General features: G+C 31.6%; 1 protein-coding gene across 1 annotated transcript; it reads right to left on the reverse strand.

Annotated features, from left to right (window-relative positions):
* Positions 1–8,098: 8,098 nt before the first annotated feature.
* On the reverse strand, positions 8,099–9,421 carry LOC119614570. The gene is made up of 2 exons (XM_037970681.1): positions 9,364–9,421; positions 8,099–9,147 (listed from the first exon to the last, which is right to left on the reverse strand). The coding sequence occupies exon 2, from the start codon at positions 9,014–9,016 to the stop codon at positions 8,321–8,323; it is 696 nt and encodes a 231-aa protein (XP_037826609.1). The 5' UTR covers positions 9,017–9,147; positions 9,364–9,421; the 3' UTR covers positions 8,099–8,320.
* Positions 9,422–15,873: the final 6,452 nt, after the last annotated feature.

Here is a 15,873-nt window from a genome sequence, read left to right on the forward strand (position 1 = left end):
TAGTTAGTTAGTTAGTTAGTTAGGAGTTAGTTAGTTAGTTAGTTAGTTAGTTAGTTAGTTAGTTAGTTAGTTAGTTAGTTAGTTAGTTAGTTAGTTAGTTAGTTAGTTAGTTAGTAGTTAGTTAGTTAGTTAGTTAGTTAGTTAGTTAGTTAGTAGTTAGTTAGTAGTTAGTTAGTTAGTAGTTAGTTAGTTAGTTAGTTAGTTAGTAGTTAGTTAGTAGTTAGTAGTTAGTTAGTAGGTAGTTAGTTAGTTAGTTAGTTAGTTAGTTAGTTAGTAGTTAGTTAGTAGTAGTTAGTTAGTTAGTTAGTTAGTTAGTTAGTTAGTTAGTTAGTTAGTTAGTTAGTTAGTTAGTTAGTTAGTTAGTTAGTTAGTTAGTTAGTTAGTAGTTAGTTAGTAGTTAGTTAGTTAGTTAGTTAGTTAGTTAGTAGTAGTTAGTTAGTTAGTTAGTTAGTAGTTAGTTAGTTAGTTAGTTAGTTAGTTAGTTAGTTAGTTAGTTAGTTAGTTAGTTAGTTAGGAGTTAGTTAGTTAGTTAGTTAGTTAGTTAGTAGTTAGTTAGTTAGTTAGTAGTAGTTAGTTAGTAGTTAGTTAGTTAGTTAGTAGTTAGTTAGTTAGTTAGTAGTAGTTAGTAGTTAGTTAGTTAGTTAGTTAGTTAGTTAGTTAGTTAGTTAGTTAGTTAGTTAGTAGTTAGTTAGTTAGTAGTTAGTTAGTTAGTAGTTAGTTAGTTAGTTAGTTAGTAGTTAGTTAGTTAGTAGTTAGTTAGTTAGTTAGTTAGTTAGTTAGTTAGTTAGTTAGTTAGTTAGTTAGTTAGTAGTTAGTTAGTTAGTTAGTTATTTAGTTAGTTAGTCTTTAGTTCGTTCGTTTCTTTCTTTAGTTAGTTAGTTAGTTAGTTAGTTAGTTAGTTAGTTAGTTAGTTAGTCAGTCAGTTAAGCCGATTTTTAAGCCGATTTTTACTTAATTTCGATTTCACACTTAATTTCGATTTCATATGTACGTGTCACAAGTTTGTATATAATTTGATAATATGACCCTCCCACCCCTTTTCGCAGATGCACAACACCCACCTAATTTTCAAGTGATTTAACAATTTCACCATCATAACTTCGCCATTTTGTCATCAACATTTATGATTGATGATGGCGCAAAGAAACTTGAAGAAAATTGCGATAAAAATCATATTCATTTCAATTTCATGGCAATAAATCAATTGCGTAAATAAACGAACATGAAAAACAGATAAAGATGCATAAATGAGTAAAAAAGTTTTCACCGAAATGATGGAAAAATCTGCGACTACCAAACGCAACACACAATGAAGAAAGAAGATAATTCAACTCAATGTTATTCGATTAGCACGGCAGACAAATAAATGTTCTTTTGTTTACCTGACTGATTCTGTGATTAAACGCTTTCAATGAATAACTACTTTGGACGAACTAAGAAAAAAAAAACACATAGATAATCACAGGTAAAAAGAAGGTGGGCATAATATTCTATGATAAATCTTATACTTTTAACATAGAGAAAGATTAAGTATTGGTGATTTAGAAAGAAAATATTGAAAGGTTATTTACTTACTATTGTAGTTACTTAGTCGAAGGTTATAATAAATAATTCATAATACGTTGATATGATTTTTAAGGATTTTCTAGTTTTACTTTCTTTAGAATTACTCCTCTAACAGTACTTCCTGCCACCTATACAGAGTAAATTTGGCTTTAAAAATCAAAATATTTCTTTTCTAATACGCATGTTTATTTACACCTTATTGAAAGAAATACTTTAATTAACATTAAAACTTATAGTCAAACTTAAAATTAATACATATATGTATTTGTTTATAACAATATCTATACAGATTTTAATAAATATATATACACTTATTATTAATCAAATTCACTACCGAAATCATCTTGTTCGGAATTAGCGTGAATAAACATAATTTGATCAACTTTAATTTCATTTTGAGACAAATCATATGTATTCTCACATAATAAACTACTAGCGGCTGAAAAAATTCTCTGCACCGAGCAACTACTGGCCGGTGTTGCTAAAATTGAACAACTTAATTTATAGAGAAGAGGTAAATTAGCCTTTTGCTGTTCCCACCAAACGAAAACATCAAATTCCGGACTGTTTGCCACACGCATATATTTATAAAATTGTAACTCTTGTATTATGAGTTCATGAGGATCACGCGATGTTTCTGGTTCCACAAAATCAGAAAAGAATTTTTTACGTTTATGGGCAGGTGAATAACTGGTATCCGGTTCTTGCTTAATAGTCGGTGGCAGGTCGATTTTCAACGTTTCCATTAAGCGTATGCATTCGTTCTCTATATATTTCTTTTCTTCAGTACTAAACTGTAGTAGTTTATTTGTGGGTGGATAAAGGAATAGAGCTATTTTATGCAAATCTGTTAGCTGATCCTTAACCAATTGATCCAAGTAATAACGCAGCTTTTGCTTTAGTTTCTCTATAAAATCAAAATCTTTAAATTCATTATCATTTGTATCGCATGATTTTTTCAATTCATGCAAATACACCATAACCAAATGTAATGTAGCAACATTATCCTCTTCCAAAGCCTCGATGGCCTCATCAAAGGGCTGCAGAGTTTTGCTTATAGCTATTATATAGTTTAGATTGATCTCATTAAGACGTTGTTGTTCATTTTGTTCTTCGATAAATTCCGATATTTCATGCCAATTATTTTCTAATGAAATAAACATATTATATAGTGAATTCCAACGATTCGGACTGAAACTGTGTAGTAGTCTATTAAAATTGTTATTGTGCGGAGAATTTTTCAAAAAGTTTACTAATTTTTCACAACTTTGCACAATGTCCATCACTTCGGTAACTTCTTCTATAGAGTTTTGCAAGGCTTTATTGAGTAAATGTGTTATACAGGATATGTGATTATAATTCGTGAAAGCGTCCTTTAAATTATCTTCACCATTCGTGACTAATATTGTTTTATTAGAAAGCGAGCAGTTAAAATCGGCAAGAATTGTTTCTACAGTCTCGGAGATATTTTGACCTGAAAATATAAAGTTGATTATTTAACAGAATAGTCCATAAACTAGACAACAGACTAGTCCACACACAAGTCAATAGCCTATGAAATTGTCTAATGAATAGACTACTCAAGAGGCTAGTTCATAGTCCAGACAACAGACGAATTAGTCTGTCAACAGATTAGCCCATATACAAGTTAATATAGATTTGTCAATAGGATAGTCCACAGACTAGACAATCAACAAGTCCACAGACGACCTAATACCTAGACAAGTCCACAGACCGCGATCCACCAGAGTGGATCGCAAACTAGTCCACAGAACAGTTGGTAGACCAGTCAACAGGCTAGTCAATAGACTACTCACTAGGCTAGTTTTAACTAAAAACTTGTAGTTTTCTCACCTTCCATAGATCTTAAACCCAACAAACGAAATGTTAGAGATTCATTTTTTAGAAAATGCATAGTTAATGCTATGTAGGTTTTCTTGGAAAACACCTCCGTCCAACTGTCGATCGCTAAACCAAAACCATTCTCTTTAACCAAAGTTATTTCATCTTTTACTCTACTTAAACATTCTTCATAGAGTTCAGTCACATTGCTGGCTATATTTGTTGTGCTCGGTAGAAACCTCTCCACATTTATGTTAGTACCGAATTTGGCACCAATAGCTATAAACTCCTGAAATACTGCTTTCAAACCATCATCCTGTATTAAGCCATAACTTCGGCAGTAACGTATTAACCATTTTGTTAATAACTTTTTCAGATTATAGCTGGAATTTTCGACTTCCTCAATGTCAAATGAGCTCTGTGGTGATATTTCAAGTTTTGGCGTTTCAATTTGTATGATTGAAACGCCATTTGGGGTGTAGGCATTCTTGTAGCAACCATGTCTTACTAAATTTGTCGTTGAGCTTCGTTGAAAACTGTAAATCTTTTTACACATGCGACAATAGACGTAACCTATAACTGGTTCACCATTTAGATCCTCTATTTTGGCAAAAACATTCCAACATTTGCTGCGGCTATTATTAGCGCTTAAAACAAGTTCACCCTTTGCAATTTTTCTAGAAAGTTGTTCGGCATAATTGTATTTCGTGGATGCCATAATGATGAAATTTTTCTTTGACTATAGACAAGTATTTTTACGGGTACTTTTTCTTAACCCTTTTGAGATGTTCCAAACTTTTTTTTTTTGCTTATTACTATAAGTATCAACTAAATAAAATGGAATTTGGATCACAATATTAAATAATTTACAAAAAGATTTGTTTCTCCTTAAACACTTATTTAAAATAATCTTTTGTGCACAAACAATAGCAAATGTCTGACTACTGCCACCCGAACGATGAATGACTCTACACTACAGTATTCGTATCAAGGCTGGGTACAGTATATACTGCAGTATAATGTATTTTAAAAATAGCTGAGTGTTTTGAGAGATGAGAGCATTTTTACATTAGGAGGGTCCCCTTGAAGAAGTTAAATAATAAACAAGTATATGGAATAACTAAACATTATTTCCTAATAATCTACAAAAATTTTGCTCTAAAACCTGGATCGGTTCATAATTGACCATGTCATATGTTTACTTTCGAAAATCAATTAAACAAAATTATTAATGAATAACCAAATCGGGACAAAATTTAACAGGAATATGTTTTCTTATATATAAAAATTATTTAGCTACATTTTTTCTGAATCGATCAATAAATGGTCATAGCTCCCTGGGATCATGGATCTTTAAACTTACGAAAATTATTCAATCGTAAATAACTCAGAATATTCTACTCGAATATTGCTTGTAATCGGATCGACCTATAATTCGTTAAGCTCGCACATAAAGCACTAGACTATAGACTAAACTATAGACAATATATATAGATAGAGAATAGATTGATATAGACAATAGTGTAGTCCATAGTCTAGTCTATAGTCTAGTCTATAGTTTAGTCTTTAGTCTAGTCTATAGTATAGTCAGTAGTCTAGTCTATAGTATAGTCCTCTAGTCTAGTCTATAATCTAGTCTATAGTCTATTATATAGTTTGGATATAGTCTAGTATATAGTTTGGATATAGTCTAGTCTTGTCTATAGACTAGTCTATAGTCTAGTCTATAGTCTAGTCTATAGTCTAGTCTATAGTCTAGTCTATAGTCTAGTCTATAGTCTAGTCTATAGTCTAGTCTATAGTCTAGTCTATAGTCTAGTCTATAGTCTAGTCTATAGTCTAGTCTATAGTCTAGTCTATAGTCTAGTCTATAGTCTAGTCTATAGTCTAGTCTATAGTCTAGTCTATAGTCTATAGTCTAGTCTATAGTCTAGTCTATAGTCTAGTCTATAGTCTAGTCTATAGTCTAGTATATAGTCTAGTCTATAGTCTAGTCTATAGTCTAGTCTATAGTCTAGTCTATAGTCTAGTCTATAGTCTAGTCTATAGTCTAGTCTAGTCTATAGTCTAGTCTATAGTCTAGTCTAGTCTATAGTCTAGTCTATAGTCTAGTCTATAGTCTAGTCTATAGTCTAGTCTATAGTCTAGTCTATAGTCTTATCTAAAGTCTAGTTTATAGTCCAGTCTATAGTCTAGTCTATAGTCTAGTCTATAGTCTAGTCTATAGTCTAATCTAAAGTCTAGTTTATAGTCCAGTCTATAGTCTAGTCTATAGTCTAGTCTATAGTCTAGTCTATAGTCTAGTCTATAGTCTAGTCTATAGTCTAGTCTATAGTCTAGTCTATAGTCTAGTCTATAGTCTAGTCTATAGTCTAGTCTATAGTCTAGTCTATAGTCTATAGTCTAGTCTATAGTCTAGTCTATAGTCTAGTCTATAGTCTAGTCTATAGTCTAGTCTATAGTCTAGTCTATAGTCTAGTCTATAGTCTAGTCTATAGTCTAGTCTATAGTCTAGTCTATAGTCTAGTCTATAGTCTAGTCTATAGTCTAGTCTATAGTCTAGTCTATAGTCTAGTCTATAGTCTAGTCTATAGTCTAGTCTATAGTCTAGTCTATAGTCTAGTCTATAGTCTAGTCTATAGTCTAGTCTATAGTCTAGTCTATAGTCTAGTCTATAGTCTAGTCTATAGTCTAGTCTATAGTCTAGTCTATAGTCTAGTCTATAGTCTAGTCTTTAGTCTAGTCTATAGTCTAGTCTATAGTCTAGTCTATAGTCTAGTCTATAGTCTAGTCTATAGTCTAGTCTATAGTCTAATCTTAAGACTAGTTTATAGTCTAGTTTATAGTCTAGTCTATAGTCTAGTCTACTAAACCCCTTTATAAAGTCGTATTTTTTAAGTCATTCTAGTTTTAATCATGAGTCACTAAATCATGTTGATATCGTTCTAACAATCAACTTTTAGTTCTAGTAAGTCAATTTATCATAAATGTAGAAAATTCATAAAGTGGGGACCATACTAATGTTCATTATTTCATAAGTAAATTAAGTACATACCCAGCAAAAACTTGGTAATGACTTGTACTTACATAACCACTTACTATTTCAATGACTACTACTTACCGTCTGTATTACTTTTAAGTACTCTTATAATGTGATAAGTAACAACTTGTTTACTCCTTATTTGTAATTACTAATATATGTAGTTATTTGTAAGCGAGCATGTTGCCTGCAATATCATCACCGTATTAAAATAATTAATTAAAATCCTAATGAATACTTTTCAATGTAAGTTTTTGCTGGTTCCTATTATATGTATGTATAGCTGCAAAGTGACTTGATAATTTTCTACCTAAGAGACACACAACGAAAGAGAGACTAAAACAAAATATACAATTATAAAAATAACAACTGTAGAGAATTCAAACGATTCATCTACCTAAAACACTTGAATGGTATGAATGGTGTGTTAGTGCCATCAGTTTTTAATGTGCGGATGTGTGTACGTAAGACACTGAATGTATGTATGATATTTGTATAGAGTACATTCGTAACTCGTTTCACCTATTGCCTATTGCTTTTGAATTGTTATTCTTAAATACACAAATAACGGAATAAAAGAAGTAAACGTAGACGAAAAGAATTGAAATGTGAGATATTTAACAGAGTTCTGTTAACTGTGCGTAGTATAAAATAATGAAATAATTTGATTTATGTTAATATATAAATAAAATGAATCATTGCTGATCGAATCATGAATGGATAAGTGAAAATTTTATGTACATAAGCATATCGACAGTTTATACTTAATCAATATCAGCCATAGATAATATAATGGAATAATTTCTTATTTCATATTTATTTATTATTAAACGAATTATTTAATTTAATTTTTTTATAATTTATAGTCAATGTAGAAAATTCATAAAGTGGGGACCATACTAATATTCATTATTTCATAAGTAAATTAAGTACATACCCAGCAAAAACTTGGTAACGACTTGTACTTACATAACCACCTACTATTTCAATGACTACTACTTACCATCTGTATTACTTTTAAGTACTCTTATAATAAGATAAGTAACAACTTGTTTACTCCTTATTTGTATTTACTAATATAAGTAGTGATTTGTAAGCGAGCATGCTGCCTGCAATATCATCACCGTGTTAAAATAATCAATTAAAATCCTAATGTATACTTTTCAATTTTAGTTTTTGCTGGGTCCTATTATATGTATGTATAGCTGCAAAGTGACTTGATAATTTTCTACCTAAGAGACACACAACGAAAGAGAGACTAAAACGAAATATAGAATTATAAAAATAACAACTGTAGAGAATTCAAACGATTCATCTACCTAAAACACTTGAATGGTATGAATGGTGTGTTAGTGCCATCAGTTTTTAATGTGCGGATGTGTGTACGTAAGACACTGAATGTATGTATGATATTTGTATAGAGTACATTCGTAACTCGTTTCACCTATTGCCTATTGCTTTTGAATTGTTATTCTTAAATACACAAATAACGGAATAAAATAAGTAAACGTAGACGAAAAGAATTGAAATGTGAGATATTTAACAGAGTTCTGTTAACTGTGCGTAGTATAAAATAATGAAATAATTTGATTTATGTTAATATATAAATAAAATGAATCATTGCTGATCGAATCATGAATGGATAAGTGAAAATTTTATGTACATAAGCATATCGATAGTTTATACTTAATCAATATCAGCCATAGATAATATAATGGAACAATTTCTTATTTCATATTTATTTATTATTAAACGAATTATTTAATTTAATTTTTTTATAATTTATAGTCAAACTTAAAATTAATACAAATATTTGTTTATAACAATATCTATATAGAGGTTAATACGGATAAATACTTAAAAAACTTATTTTTATTCAAATTCACTACCGAAATCATCTTGTTCGGAATTAGCGTGAATAAACATAATTTGATCAACTTTAATTTCATTTTGAGACAAATCATATCTATTTTCACATAATAAACTACTAGCGGCTGAAAAAATTCTCTGTACCGAGCAACTACTGGCCGGTGTTGCTAAAATTGAAGAACTTAATTTATAGAGAAGAGGTAAATTAGCCTTTTGCTGTTCCCACCAAACGAAAACATCAAATTCCGGACTGTTTGCCACACGCATATATTTATAAAATTGTAACTCTTGTATTATGAGTTCATGAGGATCACGCGATGTTTCTGGTTCCACAAAATCAGAAAAGAATTTTTTACGTTTACGGGCAGGCGAATAAGTAGTTTCCGGTTCTTGTTTAATAGTCGGTAGCTGGTCGCTTTTAAACGTTTTCATTAGGCGTATACATTCGTTTTCTATATATTTCTTTTCTTCAGTACTAAACTGTAGTAGTTTATTTGTAGGTGGATAAAGGAATAAAGCTATTTTATGCAGATCTGTTAGCTGATCTTTAACTGATTGATCCAAGTAATAACGCAGCTTTTGCTTGAGTTTCTCTATAAAATCGAAATCTTTAAACTCATTGTCATTTGTATCGCATGATTTTTTCAATTCATGCAAATACACCATTACCAAATGTAAAGCACTGTTATCCTCTTCCATTGTCTCGATGGCCTCATCAAAAGGCTGCAGAGTTTTGCTAATAGCTTTTATATAGTTTAGATTGATCTCCTCAATGCGTTGTTGTTCATTTTCTTTTTCGAGAAATTCGGAGATTTCATTCCAATTATTTTCTAATGAAATAAACATATTATGTAGTGAAATCCAACGATTTGGACTGAAAATGTGTAGTGATCTATTATAGTCTAGACTATATATTAGACTATAGACTAGACTATATACTAGACTATAGACTAGACTATAGACTAGACTATAGACTAGGCTATAGACTAGACTATAGACTAGACTAAATTTTGAATTAAAGGCCTTTTTTCAAAAATGCTTTATACCAAAATTTGATGATCTGCATCTGCTATGTCGTGATGACGCACACGAACTTGCTTTCAAAAAATTTATTGTCTTAATGTGTCATGTGTGGTCAGTGATGCCACGTGTAGGGATTTTTCCCTATTTGTAAGGATTTTTATCAAAAATTTTACGTGTTGGGAAAAAAGGAAAGATTTCTTACTATTGTCAAGTTGTAAGGATTTTTTCAATTTCATAGTTTTTATCAAGTAAAAATATACTCTTTCATGTATTAAGCTTTAAAATTAAAAATTAAATCAATTTTAAGTGTATCGTTAGTAAAAATTCCGCTTGTAATTTCTACAATATGTGTACCTACATATCGCTACAAGCCTGGCATAATCCAAAATTCGGGTTTCTTGAACTGAGGTCTACAAAACATGCGACATACTAAAATCTTTCATATAGTTTTGTCAAATTTCTAATATGTCTATTATTTTCGATGTGAAATGGATTTTTTGTAAACGTAAAAACTAAAACCCACAACTAAAATTTGAATTTCAATTTAGATGAGAAACATATTAACCTCAACTATCTGAGTTTGGATTTTTAAAATCCCTTGATTTGTTTAAACGTTATCAAAGAAAATAGTTAAATGTCATTAAATATTCATATACAGTTTTCTTGAAACGACTTTTTTGGATTATGCCAATCCTGCAGAGCGATATATTCTGACTCCTTATAGATAGAGTAGTCGGGGGCTTAATGCAGTAACTCAGGATTGAAAAAAATAATTTAATGTTCTGAAAATTTATAAAAGTAAACCGCGAAAAGTAAACGTATATTGATTTTGTCATTCCGTTTGTAACGAAAATATCGAAATATTGGTCATAGACCCACAAAAGTATATATATTCTGGGTCCTCATTAAATTTTAAGACGATCTAGCCATGTCTGTCCATCTGTCCGTCCGTCCGTCTGTCTGTCTGTTGAAAGCACGATAGAGTTCGAATGGAAAGAGCTAGAGGGTTGAAATAATATAAATATTTTTTATAGGAAAGGTTTGTTTGGTATTGAAAATGGGCAATATCGGTCCACGTTTTCGGATAGCCCCCATACAAGTGACCCCTCGAAAAGCAGCTTTAACAGCCATATCTTGTTTAAAAATACAAATATAGCGATGAAATTCGACATAAGTAAGTTCCTTATGATCCAAAATCACTATGCAAAATTTTATGAGGATCGGTCCATAATTGACCCTACCCCCCATATAAGGTCCCCTTCAGAAAATGACTTTAACGCTCATTACTGGCTTAAAAATACTAGTATATAGATGAAATTCAACATAAGTAAGTTTCATACGAGTCAAAATCTATCTAAAAAAATTTATGAGGATTGGTCCATGATTGACCCTACCCCCCATATAAGGTCCCCTTCAGAAAATGACTGCAACGCTCATTAATGGTTTAAAAATACGAGTGTAGCGATGAAATTCGACACAAATAAATTTAATACGAACCAAATTCTGTCTACCAAATTTTATGAGGATCGACCCATAATTGACCCTACCCCCTATATAAGGTCCCCTTCAGAAAATTACTTTAACGCTTATAACTGGCCTAAATATACGAGTATATAGATGAAATACAAGACATAAGTAAGTTTCATTCGAGTCAAACGAGGTGTGACGGTGGGTATATAAGATTCGGCATAGCCGAATATAACACTCTTACTTGTTTATGTTATTTTTGTATTTTTTTTAAGATAAACTTGGGATTTTTTTCTCATAAGCGTAGGGATTTCTGAAAAAAATCTCCTGGCATCACTGTGTGTGGTTGACATGTGTTGTATGTTAGGCAGAATGAAATTTTATTGTTTTTTTTATTTTTACAACTACTTATGTTTTTGTACCAGCAAAGCATGATGAAATTGTGCACAACTGCTGAACAGTGGAAATCTTAAAACTATGAACATAATATATGTAAGTTTTAGTTTTAGTTTTAAAACTCTGAGAGCGTGTAGAAAAAACGAACTGTGTTCTTCTTGGTGTAATTTTACTCTGATCTTTATTAATTTCAATTCTTAAGTTTAGCTTAAAAATAATGTATTGGCTGTACCAATACATTCTTATTTTCTATAAAGATGCCGATTGTGCATTTTCAAACAAAGGCATCTTTGGTGACAAATCTTATTTTCTATAAAGATGCCGATTGTGCAATTTCAAACAAAGGCATCTTTGGTGAGTATATTGTTTGCACACTGTTGATCAATCCAAATCAACAGTATGCAAACGTTTTGTTTACATTAACCATCTTGGTGGTCTTTGATAAAATATTTGGTTACAAACTAAAACTAAAGCAAAATAAAACAAAACAGTAGGGCAGCACTTAATGCTTCCCACTATGCCTTGTCAATTCATACCGGAATTGACATGGGAAAACCGGATATCGGGTTGTCCGGAGGACCCGCACATATAACTCCCCCTTCGTTAAGATTCGAGTCCCTTCGAATCCCAATATATTTCTTAATTCTAATCAATATGTAGCATAATATAAATACAAAAATTAATGTATAAAGTACATAAAAGTTATGGTTACTTTGTTGTTTTTTTATAGTTTCTTTAATTTCATTTATATTTGTAAAATTTAATTCGGGCAATAATTCTGTCATATTAACAGGCAAAACATTAAAATTTGGTATAATTACATTTAATCGACTTTCAAATCTCTTAATTTTAAATTCATCAATTTTAATTTCACAATTTTCAAAGTTAACAAAATAATTTCCCTTTAAGGGATACGAAAAATTAGTACACGAATCATACAAAATGCTCTCCACATTAATCAACAATAAATTTCCAATCTCAATTTCTTCTATGCACTTTTCCTTCCTCTTAACCTTATTACAATCCTTATAATTATTCCTCAAAATATTAGATATACATGAATTTACAATCTTCATTTTAGACAAAACATTTTCCTTCTCCACAATAAATGTTATGTTTTTTATAGTTACAGTTCTTGTTATTTCAACATTTAACTGCATAAAATTTTGGTTTGGTACTGGCACCACAATTTCCGTTCTATATTCTTTGTCAATAAAATTCGGTATTAACAGAACAAAAACTATCCAATTGTCATCTATCGAGCCCATACTACCCTTCATATATCTCAACTTTAAACTATCGATATCAAAGTGATCCACCTCTTCGTTCGTCAAAAAAAAATCTGCTTACAATTCCATACTTGGACATCACTATATTCTCCTGTACCTGTTCTATTTTATCCTTTACCTCATTAATCAACAATATGAAATTATTATACTTTGTTACTTTTAAACTTTCATCGACCACACCTGTGTATGTTCTATTAAACCATTTCCTATTCTGTTCCACGACCAATCGAATATTCTGCAAGTATTTTTGCATCTCATTATTTATTTTTACTTGTTTATTTAAATTATTAATAATACTCTTCTGATTCAAATCTATATCTTCGAGATGATTCTCTATTCTCAATCTGTCCTCATCGTCCATATTACCAAACAGCCAATTTATCAGTCTACCTCCTGCATTTATTAATGCCCTTTTTTTTCTTGAATTTGTGTGAATTTTAAGTGTTTGCAACGAGTGTTCTAGCTCGTTAATTTTCCTATTAAGGCTTATAGAAAGCCAACCATCATCCATCCCAAAGTTATGAGAAATACCCAATCTTAATTTTTGAATTGTATCCCTAATGTCGCTTACATCGATCACGTGGATTAAATCTGAGAAACTTTCAATTATGTTGAGAGGCTCACCCTGTAACACCGCATAACCCGCCTGGGTCTCGATACCTCCAATCCGGACCGCAGACTCAGTGCATGGGGCCAACCAAAACAGCAGTAGTACCAGGATGGTCAACATTGCCGTTCCCTGAAAAAGTTTTCAATGGTCTTTTAATATTTGCCAAATCCATCTTATTAGGATTATTAGCATTGTATTTTAAAAATCTTTTAGCCGTTTTTTGTCTTTGGGCTCCGGGGTTTTTCATATACAACTCCCGATTATCATAGTTGGGAACTTTCCCCCTTTTCGAATTAACCCTATTAATAGCCTTCCTCTTCCTATCACCCATATATTGAGCAATTTTCCGATGATCTATATCGGAACGGTTCAAAAGGTCAATTGGTTTCATATTTGTCGTGGAGTGAATTGTGCCATTGTAAAAGCCTATCGCCTTAATAACTAGCTCCTCCACATCTACATTTTCGTTACTTCGTTTTAGAATTCGAATGTGTTCCAAGAGAGACAAATGCATTCTCTCTATGTCGGAATTACCCGTATGAGAATATGCTGTTGTGAAATGCGTTTGAATATTCCTTTCCGCACAAAACAGTCTTATCAAAGCGTTATTGAACTCATTGTCCATTATCAACAACTCCGGTTTGCCAAGTAAGGCAATCCTTTCCTGAATCTTTACCTTGACCGTACACATATTTTTATCCGTAATTTTATGCACAGACCCCAATTTAGTAAATCTGTCTATTGTGGTCAGGAAATATGTTCTATGAATCTGAAAAATATCCATATGAACAATCATGTTTGGTCTTTCAGGTGTTATAGTATGATTAAAATGTTTACGATAAGGATTTCTATCGTACTTATTTTCATTGCATATTCTGCAAGAATTTATAAATTTATTTATATATTTTATTAAATTTGGATAAAAATAGGAGTCTTTTAGTTCCCCAAAATTCTCCAAAACACCTCTATGGTTCCCGCTATTATGAGTATTCTCAATTATCCCATACATTTCCTCTTCGTTAGGCATGTCAACAGCCAATTTCGTACATTTAATAAATTTCAAATTCCGATCATTACCAAACAACGATTCCAACCTTCTCTGGACTATACAATACATATTATCTGGAAGTTCGGAATATATGCCGACTCTTCCTCTTTTTAACGTTCTTCTAAATAAATCGTTCAAATAATGTTCATTACGCAAATCACCCTCACTTACGTAAACTATATTATACTTTCTATACAAAACTTCGTGTTCCCGTTGCTTAGTTTTCGAAATTCTTATTTGTGTTCTATATTTGTTCACAACAGAATCACTTATAAAAAAATTGACACTGCCATCATCTTCCTGTTGGCTATGTACCGTTGCCATTTCCTCCGATATTTCAAACAGTGATTTAATATCACAATCTTCAGTTCCCTCAACGTTGGATTCTAATCGACTTAGGAAATCCGCAACCTTATTATCTTTTCCCTTAACATACTCGATATCAAATTCATATTCAGCGAGCATAATTTTCCATCCACTCAATCTGGAATTTGGCTCCTTTAGGGAAGTCAACCATTTGAGAGGCTGGTGGTCAGTGTTGACCAAAAACTTAGTCCCAAAAAGGTAAGGACGAAAATATTTAGCGGCCCATACTATAGCCAAGAGTTCTTTCTCTATTGTACTATAGTTTTTCTCATGATTATTCAATGTTCTACTAGCATAACAAATGGGTCTATCACCCTGGCTAAGAACAGCACCCAATGCGATATTACTAGCGTCCGTAGTAAGGACGAATTTCTTATTGAAGTCCGGATAGGACAGTATTGGTGGGTTTGTTATGATTCTTTTTAATTTTCCGAATGATTCAATGTAAGAGGGATCATCAATATTTATCTTGACATCCTTTTTTAAATATTTTATTATTGGTCCGGCTATAGAAGAATAATTCTTTATGAATTTTCTATAGTATCCCGTAAGACCTAAAAATGATTTGATTTGTTTCACAGTACCTGGAATAGGTACCTTATTAATTACCTCAATCTTGGATGGACAAGGTTTTAGACCATTTGGTGTAACTATGTGACCCAAAAACTGAGTTTGTCTAGCCAAAAAACTACATTTATTCATTTGAACTTTTAAATTATGTTCATTTAAAACAGAAAATATCCTTGTCAGGCTATTCAAATGTTCCTCCAATGAAGATGAGAAAACTAATATATCATCCATATAGATGACGCAAATTTTATTGATGTAATCACTTAAAACGTAATTCATCATACGCTGAAAAACTCATAATGTCCCATTGGTGTTGAGAAGGCTGTCTTCTGAATGTCCCTATCTTCCATCTTAATCTGGTGGAAGCCTTTCGCAAGATCGATGGTGGAAAAATATTGTGCCCTACCCAATTTATCAAATAGAGAATCTATATTGGGCATTGGGAATTTATCTCCCACGGTTATATTATTCAGATTTCGGTAATCAATGACAATACGCCATTTTCGTTTACCATCATTATCAAGTTTCTTCGGTACTATCCATAAGGGTGAGTTATAAGGCGATTTACTCGGCCTAACTATTCCCTGGATTAGCATATCCTTTATCTGGGTTTCAATTTCCCTTTCGTGTGCCTTAGGGTATCTATATATTTTCGAATACACCGGTTTATCCGATGTTGTGACAATACTATGTTTAACCACATTAGTTGTTGTCAGAGCTTGACCTTCTTGATAGAATGTAGCTCTATTTTTCCTTAAAAACACATCTAATTTGCGTTTTTCCTCAT

This window comes from Lucilia sericata, unplaced genomic scaffold (assembly GCF_015586225.1).
Source record: "Lucilia sericata isolate MDLA Ls3-8-SP2 unplaced genomic scaffold, ASM1558622v1 Contig003066F_arrow, whole genome shotgun sequence".
Lineage (NCBI taxonomy): Eukaryota > Metazoa > Arthropoda > Insecta > Diptera > Calliphoridae > Lucilia > Lucilia sericata.